General features: G+C 38.1%; 1 protein-coding gene across 1 annotated transcript; it reads right to left on the bottom strand.

Moving 5' to 3' along the window:
* Positions 1-1853: 1853 nt before the first annotated feature.
* Positions 1854-9179, bottom strand: mon1a (MON1 secretory trafficking family member A). The gene is made up of 6 exons (XM_083939474.1): positions 9090-9179; positions 8034-8189; positions 5382-5759; positions 4510-5275; positions 4194-4341; positions 1854-3003 (listed from the first exon to the last, which is right to left on the bottom strand). Exons 2-6 carry the CDS (start codon positions 8155-8157, stop codon positions 2863-2865), a joined length of 1557 nt encoding a protein of 518 aa, XP_083795600.1. The 5' UTR covers positions 8158-8189; positions 9090-9179; the 3' UTR covers positions 1854-2862.
* Between the last annotated feature and the right edge of the window lie 1673 nt (positions 9180-10852).

The raw sequence follows: 10852 nt of genomic DNA, 5'->3' as shown, positions 1-10852 counted from the left end.
TCAACTTAAGTACAGTTTTGAGGCACTTGTACTTGGGTTTGCTACTCTATATTCTACTCCACTAAATCTCAGAGACAAATATTGTACTTTTTAATCCACCACATACATGTAATAACTTCAGTTATGGGTTACTTTGAATTTAATCAAATTTAATTTAGTTGGCTTTATTGATCCGTAGGAAGATGTGTCTGTCCCAGCACCACATCAACAATAAAAACAAAAACACAATATATTTGCAAACAGACAGAATAAATACTCTAGACACACACAATTCATTCATTCATTAAAAAAATGGTCAGCTATGTACATGTCTGGAGGCAACATGTGTGTTATAAAGTGTTTTCCCCAGCATTCTGTCTCTCACCACCTCATCCAGTGGAGCAAGTTTGGTCCCCACGACTGATCCAGACTTTTTTACGAGTTTGTTGATTCTGTTATAGTCCTTCGCCTTTAGTCCCGCACCCGAGCACAGTGCTGCGAAGACGGCGGTGCTTGCCACCGACTGGTATAACATTTGGAGCATCCTACTGCATACGTTAAAAGACCTGAGTTTGCGGAGGAAGTAAAGCCTGCTCATGCCTGTTTTTGTACAGTAACTCGGTGTGTAGGGACCACTGCAGCTTGCAGTCAAGGTTCACACGTACGATGTTACCTGCTCCACGTGTGTTCCTGAGATGGAGATCGGCAGTGGTGATGTGTTAGTACTGCTGAAGTTAACCATCATCTCCTTGGTTTTGTAAATTCAGAATAATACAAAAATACCAATTTATTATGATGTATTATTATAAATTAAGATACTTTATAAAAAAGGTTAAACTTTGCATTAATGAATTAACAATTATAAAACAACAATAACATATATATATATAATTCTGAAATGGGCCATTGCTGCACAGAGTACTTTTACTTTTGGTACTTTATTTATATTTTGATGCCAATACTTTTCTAATTTTACTCAAGTACAATATCTGAATACTTCTTCCACCCCTGCTGGGACTACAGAAGGGTTCTTAAACATTTAATTTTACTTGAGTATTTTATTTGTTATGTAGCTTAGCGAAAGTTCAGACAGGAAGAATGTCCCTCCTCATCCTATCTCACAACAATGTCGCTGTCACTCTTCTTCCACAGACATTAAACTGTCAGCTAATTGGGGGCGGGTTAGCACTTCAGGGATCTCCTTGATGTCCTCAGCCAATCAGACTGTAGCTGTCAAAGTTTAAAAATGATCTCTATGTCAGCTGTCAATCCAGGCGTAAAGGATCGCAAACACCCACCTCCATTCACCTCCAAGTCTTCAGCAGCATCTCCATCATCAGGACTCCTTCTCCACTGCACCCATCTCAGTCATCTCTTCACCACCACCAGTGTCTAGACTCTAATCACCAAAGACTCTCATTCAATCATATTATTTGTCATGCATTTTTAAATAAAATATTACTTTCACATCTAAAACTGGACTCATAAAGTCCTCCTGATCGAAATGTGGCTTTATATTTCTACTTCTCTGCATATCAGAGGAAACTATTGTGCTTCTTATATCTGACAGCCAGTTACTTTACAGTTTACAATTTTTCAAACAAAACATATAATCAATTCATATAAAATATGAAACTTTGCTACAGATGAAATTATCCAGTAAACCCTAGTTAAAATGTGCTCCACCTCTACGATGTGTAACATTAAAATGCTGCTTACGTGTTAAAGCATCAGTAATAACATTCCAAAAATGATATATACGTATATACCAATAATGTTAATACTTTTGTACTTTTATTGCAGTGAAATCTTAAATCAAAGACTTTTACTTGTAACAGAGTATTTTTACAGAGCAATATATATTTTACTGAAGAAATTACTTTTTCCATCCCACCCCATTACACTAATAAAAGTAAGAAAAAGCCAAGGTTACAGTCAAGTTTAATATATTTATATCAAATAATTCCAGAGTTGTGCAGCAGCCATAAATCTGCATTGTTACAACCATTTATTGGCTTTGTACAATAACCATTAGTTAAGGCAGGATTAGTGGAGGCAGATGTGGCAACGTTTGATTTCTTAAGCAAAGCAGGATCCCATGAAATACAGTGAACCTTTATGATCAGACACAAGCATATAACACTTTCTACAATCATTTCTCAATTAAAATACATGTTATGGTAAATTAAGAGCATTCGAATGGAAGATTATGTGACAGAAATGTTTCCTTTACACCTACATTAAAAATACATGTTCACACAAACAAATGACAGCAGTAAACAGGTCACAGACTCCTGAACACATTTCTCTTAGGAGTGCTTTTTGCATAGAGATCAAATAATAATAAATGGTTCTTACAGTAATTGGTCATCATGGAAAGATAAAGGACAACAGGAATGTGGTTAACACATGTCTTAAAACAAAAGAATACATTCTACTGCAGGTATAAAATATTCCAGTTTTTTATTAAAGTTTTATTCTTAATTTTTAAGAACTGACCAGATATAATTTATAAAACAAAGACAGCAGAATAAGGCTGTTACAGTAAAACAATCATTTATGAATCAACTTCAACAGCTTACGAACACCCCTGTTCATGTTTTTTGTGTGTCGTTGATAATGTTGCTTCTATCTGTTGTTATTCAAATTTTAAGTTATAAAAATTTAGCCAGATAAAATACAAATTTAACTTATTTCATTGTACAATCTACATCATCAAACATCGATCAAAGGAACCCAGTAGCAAGAAAAGAAAAAAAAGTATACCTCTGACAGTCATTCGTGAACACTGAACTGACTGCTGCGTTATCCGCACTGGTTTTTAGCACCAGGCCCAATCAATGTGATGCTTTTTATGTCAGGAGATCAGCCGGCAACGAGGGCTCAGTATGTGAGGGGACTCAGGATGAAGAGGCGATCCTCCTCCTTCCTGATCCACTTCAGCAGTTTGTTGACAGCAGAGACTGCCAACGCCTTGGTCCCCAGCGGACTGAAGCAGAGGTAGAGCTCGAAGCCACTTGTCACCTGCAGGAAAGGAGAGAGCAAGACAAGGAGTGTGACAGGGCCGTCTAAATAAGTAAAATAGTATTTTACAATTGTTTCGGCTCAGTTAGAGCCAAACTAACTTGCTAAATGCTTACCTACAAAAAGGTCCCATGCTCATTTTTAGGTTGCTCCTTTTATTATAATTTGGATTTCTACTAGAACAGGTTTACATGCTTAAATGTTCAAAAAGCACATTATTTTTCTCATACCACCTGTCTGAATAAACCTGTATTTACCGTGCCTGAAATGCTCTTTTTTAGCGCCTGTCTCTTTAAATCCTCCTCTGTGTGTTCATGTCTACTGCATCTACACGGTCATTGCAGCCAGGGAATGACTATAACAACACTGAAGTGACACTTTCTACATATATTTTGTACAGTTGTGAAATCACAACTGTACAGAAGTTCTGACGGCTTATTTAAAGGCCACAGATTCTGAATATGGGCTGTGTGCATTTCTTTGTATATTTGATATTTTCATAGTATTTCTATAGCATCTCAAACTGCTTCATAATAAAAAATACATGGAAATCTTACTTTTTATGGGACATTTTCTGTCCTTAGATACAAAGTGCAAAACATCACACAATCACATGCTCTGTCCTCAGAATACAGCCACGTCATAACCTGATAATATATTCAGTACTGCTTTCAAAAGTATGGCAGTAATGGGAAAAAAATGGAAAAAGGAAACGCTGTTACAGCAGTGTTAATTATAGTTTATTCTTCTATGCTCTCCAACATTAGAGTATTACTGTGGCTTATTTTAGATTATTAAACATACAAATGATTGAAATATCTAATGTTAGAGTTGTTCTGATACCGATATCAGTATCACAAATGCCTCCAATATTCCCTAAAACGCTTCTATGGCATTTATTCTCTTTATATTTAACTTGAGTCAGGCCGTACAACAATAACAACACTCATATTCACCCATATAGGGTTAGTAGTAGTATACAGCTGTTCAAAAATAATGATATATACATTTTTTACAACACACTGGTATCGGATCGGTATAGAAAATGGTAAAAATGGTAAGGAAACATCACTATCTAATGTTGTAAAACACAGTGAAAAAAACATTGTGAAAATGTAACCAGAGCTACAGTATATTGTAAAATACTTTAAAAGACTAAAAGCATTTTAAGTCAACAATGCCAGGCTTACCCATGCCAGCAGGTTTTCAGTTTCACTACAGCGATAAAAGGAGCGGAGGGGTCTGGCTGGATGATGCAAGCTGCTGTGGAGGTCTTGGTACAGTCCCATCAGCCTTTCCTGCTCTTCATCAGCCTGGTACACTACAGGAAACTCTGGACTGGAGGAAAAGAAAGAAGATTATCTTGTCAAGTGCAACACCTGAAGTTTAGCGCTCAGGGTGATTCAGAGCATTAAAAAATACACGATTTGTGAAGCTTTTGCATGTATGTGACATAAATTCAGCACACGTGTAACTCTGAAACTGTTGAACAGATGTCCTGCCCACCTGGTGTACAGCCCTGAGCTCTTTGATTTGTACAGGAAGTGCCTGAGTTCCGCGATGCCGACTTGCTCCACAGAATAGCTGGGACATTTAAGAGCCTCTTTCAGGGCTTGGTAGGCACTGCGCTTGGTCAGCCTCTCCAGGAACCGTTGCTTGCACTCAGACATGTTGAAAAAGTCCTCACGGTCAGTTGAGACCAGGATGAGGCAGAGCTCAGATGCAGGCTCCAGGTAAGAAATGTGAGCGTGGAAAAATCCTGCCGTGTTGAATTTTGGCAAACAGATCGGCGTCCAGCCTTCCCCCTCTCGAAAGGACGAGGAGGAGCCGACCAGATTGAAGACCAGGTGCAAGTCTATGTGATGCAGGAACTGGTCCTTTTTCCTCACCAAAGAAACCAGGCGGTCCCCTGCTAGCAGGATAGAAAACACCAGGTTCTTGGATTTGGCCACCTGCAGACTCGATGAGACAACGTCCCTGGAGGAGCTGGCCAGAGGCAGGCAGGTGACGGCGCTGAGCAACAGGCCCGGGTCTCGGTCTAGCCGATGCAGCAGGTTGTCGGTGAGGTACTCGGAGCCGGCCAGCAGGCGGCGTAGGTCGTAGTTCTGCTTGTGCTGGAAAATGTGGTTGAGCTGGGTGAGGGTGAGAAGGCTGACGATCTGGTAGTATATGTACTGCAGCTCCCGCAGCAGCTCCTTGTCAGTCTGACAGGTTCGAGACACACCCACCAGGACCAGAGGGCTCTTGGTGAGGAATACTACTTTACAGCCATCTGACACACAAAATGGTTACAGAGTTGACACGGATTCATAAAATGTACCTTTGACCCATTTATGTTTACTTACGAAACATATCCTACAACCAAAGTATATCCTGACCTGCATGGATGGAACGGATTATGTTCTTGTCCGCCTCAACGAAGGACACGAGAGCCATCATCACCCCCATGGTGCTGGACAGAGCCTCCTCCGTGCCGTAGCGTGTGTAGATTGGCTTTCCAGCTTCGCTCAGCACAAACACGTGTTTTCTGTGGTTCCTCCATGCCTCACTGGAAATGTCTTCCTCCCTACTCTCTGGCGCTTTGTCGTTGTTGTGTTGCTCCTCTATAGTTTTCTCTCCCACAAGCACATTCAGCTCATCTGCACACTCTTCTGATTTCTCCAGTTCGGCCTGCATCCGAACCTCTTCCTCAGCCTCAGCCGTCAGGTCCTCGAAAGACTGTGCATGGACAAACATAGCACTCCTCTGACCAGCACCTGTGTGAATGTTGGGATAAATTATTGTTAAAATGTATAAAACAATAACCCCGTTGGAGGCTGATTTTCTGTGGTTGTTTTTGCAACTGCCCCGTTCAGGACTGTCTCTTCCACTGTGTGGGTGGATGAGACTGGTTCCCATAGAAATGCTAAGGGAAGCGGCTGAGCGCTGCTCTTTAATAGAGGTGAGGTGGTTAACCAGACATACATTTGCCAAACCAACCACTTCCAAGTCTGAGAAGTACACAGTCGTTTTCCTACAAATTTCTATGGGAACCATCAAAGACTGATCTCCCACACAATGGCTGAGACAGTCCCCAACAGCACTAATGTTGGCCAAAAAGGCGTCTGAAAAAGCTGGCAAATGACACAGAGATAGACTATCCCAAAGGAAATGAATAATTTTTGTAACCCATTATCGCTTTTCAGAGCATAAGAGAAATGATTCATCTCTGGTAACAGCTTATCTAATTTAGAAAATGAGAAAGTAGGAGAAGAATAGGACAAGGCTGATAATGAGTCAGCTAGACAAAAATGTCATGTTTATCTCAAGACTCAGTAGAGCAAATCCAGGAAATCCAGGTTACATCATTTCTCCTGTCAGGATTGGATTTGTTCAAGCTAGATGTGACACACCTGTGCTGCTGCAGACACGCTTTCCTCATGACCCTTTTCACAGACAGTCTGAAGATGTCTATTACAGAGGATGTCTTATACAAATGGTATAGCAACGTATTCCTGATGTCTTAAAGTTTTCTGTCACATAAAATTATAGAGAATATGAATTGTATTACCGTATGGTCTCAGAGCCCAAACTAATGATGCATTTAGGAGCTTCCTGTCAATTCCCTCCTAGTCAAGTTTACCACAAGAGCACTCTCCTCAAACAGCCAACAAAGTGACATGCAGAGTACAAAACTCACATTGTGACAGTATGTTCAACATTTCTTTGCACAGGATGTGCATACTCATTCTCTCTCTCACACGCACACACACGCGAACACGCACGCACACACACAACTGAGTAGGAATCCTACCCCTGCAAATTTTTTTCTGTTTCTATTTTTAAGCCGCAAACACAAAACCTAAATTTTGATGCCATTGAAATAACAACAGGTTTCATTACATATACTGTATATCTACTATATTACACACGTAATTACTTAAGATTGAACAGTCGATCTCTTCTTATCCATGGACTGATGTATGACCAGCCCAACTGGAAGCAGTTTCTTGATATAAGGGACACATGGTGTACTGTAAACGGTATACTCGTGTACTGTAAATATGTTTGATGTTTTGTAATTTAATCTCATGAGGGGTGGGCCATGAGATGACATGGCATTTATTCATTCATCATTTAATAAGCATGAGAGAACTTGTTGTACTTGTTGCTGCAACTAAAGGAATGATCTCAGACTGCAGAGCGCCTGAACATGGGAATTCACACAAAACACTATTTCAGTATTTCAAAGGTTCATACACCTTTTCCGAGGTCAAATTCAAGCACTTTCGAGGTCCATTTTCAAGCTTTTTCTACCTTACAGTTGTGGAAAATTGTTATTTCACATTTCTCATTTTTTCCATTAAAATCACATTAAAAGAGACGCCAATGGCGGCGGCAGTAGCTCAGTCCATAGGTGACCATGTATGGAGCGTGGACTGGTGGCTGGAGAGGTGCCAGTTCATCTCCTAGGCCCTGCCGAGGTGCTGTTGAGCAAGGCACCGAACCACCAACTGCTCGGGGCGCCGGTCACTGGCAGCCCCCTCGCTCTAACATCTCTCCATTAATTGCATGTATATAGGTCCTGTCTGTGCATGTGTGTATTTCGGGCCTGTGTGTGTAACATGATTAATAATAAGAGTGAAAAAATTCAATTTTCCCATTGCGGGATGAATAAAGTAATTCTTCTTCTTCTTCTTCTTCTTCTTCTTCTTCTTCTTCTTCTTCTATAAACGGCAAAAATGTTTCATAATACCATAAGGATAAGAAAGTAAATTGTATTTCTATTCTATAGCTATTTGTTGTGAAAGAAATGCTGATACAATTTCAAGCATTTTCAAGTACTTTATCCAAAATTCAAGCACCTCTCAAACCTTGAAAACATAACAATAGAATTCAAGCATTTTCAAGGATTTCAAGCACCTGTATGAACCCAGTATATCTGTATATTTGCCATGGTTCAAATAGATTTATGTGAAATTTAAGTTACACTGTAGGTCTGTGTGACTGCCTGTTGACAAAAAAAAGTGCTGAATATGGATCAGACTCACCTGGTTCTGTTCCCTCCACCAGACCTGGTGTGGGGCTGTCCGCCCTCTCAAAGCGAAGGCGGTCCACGGGAGCCAAAGTACCGTTCTCCCATGACGCAGTCCCTCTTTCGGGTTCTCCATCCATGACTGCTACTTATGGCAGGGACACACACCCGACTGACAGACAGAGAGAGAGAGCCACTGATGAGATCAAAGGTCATCTGAGAGAGAAGATCAGTCTGGTTATAATGTGTTATTATTATGACCACCATTAATTAAAATGTTATGGTCCGACTTTAACCTGTTTTACTTTGTAAGAAATGTCAGATTCCCCCTCAGATTATTAAATTATAATCTGAGGGAGAAATAGATCTGAATAGATCTGTTACTGTGTGTACCACAATGAAAAGTTTCTATCAGTCTGGGAGGTAGGACTGTGAAACATTGAGTGTGGAGTTGAGGCAACGTACAAGTCTGATTCAGTTTAAAAAGATGTATAAAAAGGAATTTACATAAAGTACAGAGAGGAAGAAGGTAATCACAGATTATAAAGAGACTAAAAAAGGGAACAAAAAGGGTGTAGGCACATTGTCTAAGCTGTATATTATGAAATAGATTTAAAAAGGATTTCAATATGTGATAAAGTTTGAAAATGGAGATTGGGTAGTATTAAATAATAAAAATATTCTTACTACTCCTTGTTATTAAACTGTTTAAATAGTGTGTGGGTTATTTTGTGTTTTATTACTGGCAAATAAACAAAAACAAAAATGATATTCTGATCTTGTTATTATGATTGTGTTTTTTTTCTTTTCTTTACATTATTTCTATTTATGTTGTTATTCCTTTCACATGCTCGAAATCACAAACAAACTAAACTAAAGTTTCACTCCTGTCGCTAGCCGCAGAGCTGTGATGCTAAGGTGCAGGACAATAACAGACTTGTGACATTAGCTACTTTCATAACGTTAGCTCACTTTAGCAGTGACGGCATCTGCGGCTAAAACTGGGTCTTTCTCACCGTCTTCTTCTTCTGACAAAGACTCATGACAACTTAAATTACTTCCACAGTTTTACCTTTCATTTCTGGAGCTGTCTGCATTTGATGGTCGTACTCCTCAGCTCGCTTGTTGAGCTAACACGCAGGAACGAGACCGAACTTCTGCACTTCCTGCTAATTGCGGAAGTAGGAATTGTGGGATATGTAGTTCTTATTGTTTTACTGCTCTGGAGCAGGAAACAATCATTTGGAAACATTTGTGAATCAATCATAAATAGAGCGTGGTCTATACCTACTCTGTAAAGCGTCCTAAGATAACTTTTGTTATGATTTGACACTGTGAATAAAATTGAATTGGATTTAATTGAATCTGGGAGCTCTGTGTAGCGTATTGCATTGTGTATTTTTTACTGTTATGTAACATATAAATAATGCTGTGTCCCAAATCACACACCTAGGCGCTACCTCCCCCCTCCCTTTAATTTTAATAGTGTGTTGTTTTAATTAGCCTCTTTATTTATGTTTGTATTAATCTTCATTTACATGACTTTATCCTTTTTTATTTTGTTATAGTTAATTTGTTGAGTTTTTAATCAATTTATATCTGCGTTTACTTTATTACATGCACTTAAGTTCTCTAATTTGCATAATATATATATATATAAAATAAAATCATTTAAAAATGCATAAATGTGTCTTATAAATACAAATATAACATTCAAATTAAATTAATTCAAATAAACTGATACTGGGGGAAAGAAAGTTGTCACATTTTACCAATTACTGTCAATTTAAATATAACGGCATGTTTAATGTTAATGATTTCTTTCAGGTTGAATCCTCCATAAACTGTTGAATATTTCACTGTATATGCTCCACTTGCCTGAATTATGATAAATAAAATGTGAAAGGTAAACAATGAACACTAGTTAAAGCTAAACTAAAATGTGATAGAGATAAGAGAAGAAGTTAAAAAAGATTAAAAGCAAAACTAAATGCTAGATAAAAAACATAAAAAACAAAACACACATGATACATTTAAAAGCTTTAGAAAACTCATGCTTCTCTGCTCTTCCTGTAATCCACGGACGCATCCATGTGGACTCAATTTCCCAGAATCCTCCTTGCCCAGGAAGTCACCAGGAAGTGGATACGGTTTTGTTTTTTGCTTTATTCAGAACTTTAAGCAATCATCAAAACATTACAAACATATTCATAAGACTCTAATGACAATACAATAAGGTACATACAAAAACAAAAAAACAACAACAAAAAAGATATGATATATGATATAGTAATAATCAGTAAATATATGTTAAAGTAAAATATTTAAGGCTTTTTTTTTCTTTCTTTTTAAACAAGGGGTAAAACCGTTTAGTTAGTATGCGGACATAGTGGGGAAGTGGTTAAAAATGTTATATAATTTTTGTGCTTTAGTTTCATTCATAGATTTTAGAGATTTTATATATTTTCACATCATGGCCGAGGGACTACAGATGAAAACCAGCCTTCTGGCTCATTCTGGCTTTTTTAACCATGTGTAATAATTTGTTTTAGGGAACTGTACTGCCCCCTTTTTATATAAATAAACTAATATATATATATATATATATATATATATATATATATATATATATATATATATATATATATATATATATATGATATATGGGATGGGATATATATGGGATGATATTAGAATTCTATTTTTGTGGATGAAAAACATAAAATTACATTACAACAGAGGTCATTGTTTTTTGTTTTGCAGAATCAAACCGAATGTGATATTGTCTCTGGAGATAGAAGCTGGAAATGAAGAGATATTTGTTTTGATCCAGTT

The sequence above is a fragment of the Echiichthys vipera genome (genome assembly GCF_963691815.1).
Source record: "Echiichthys vipera genome assembly, chromosome: X".
In the NCBI taxonomy this organism is placed as follows: Eukaryota; Metazoa; Chordata; class Actinopteri; order Perciformes; family Trachinidae; genus Echiichthys; species Echiichthys vipera.
Note: the sequence above shows the minus strand (reverse complement) of the source record. Positions and strands in the feature narration are given on the sequence as shown.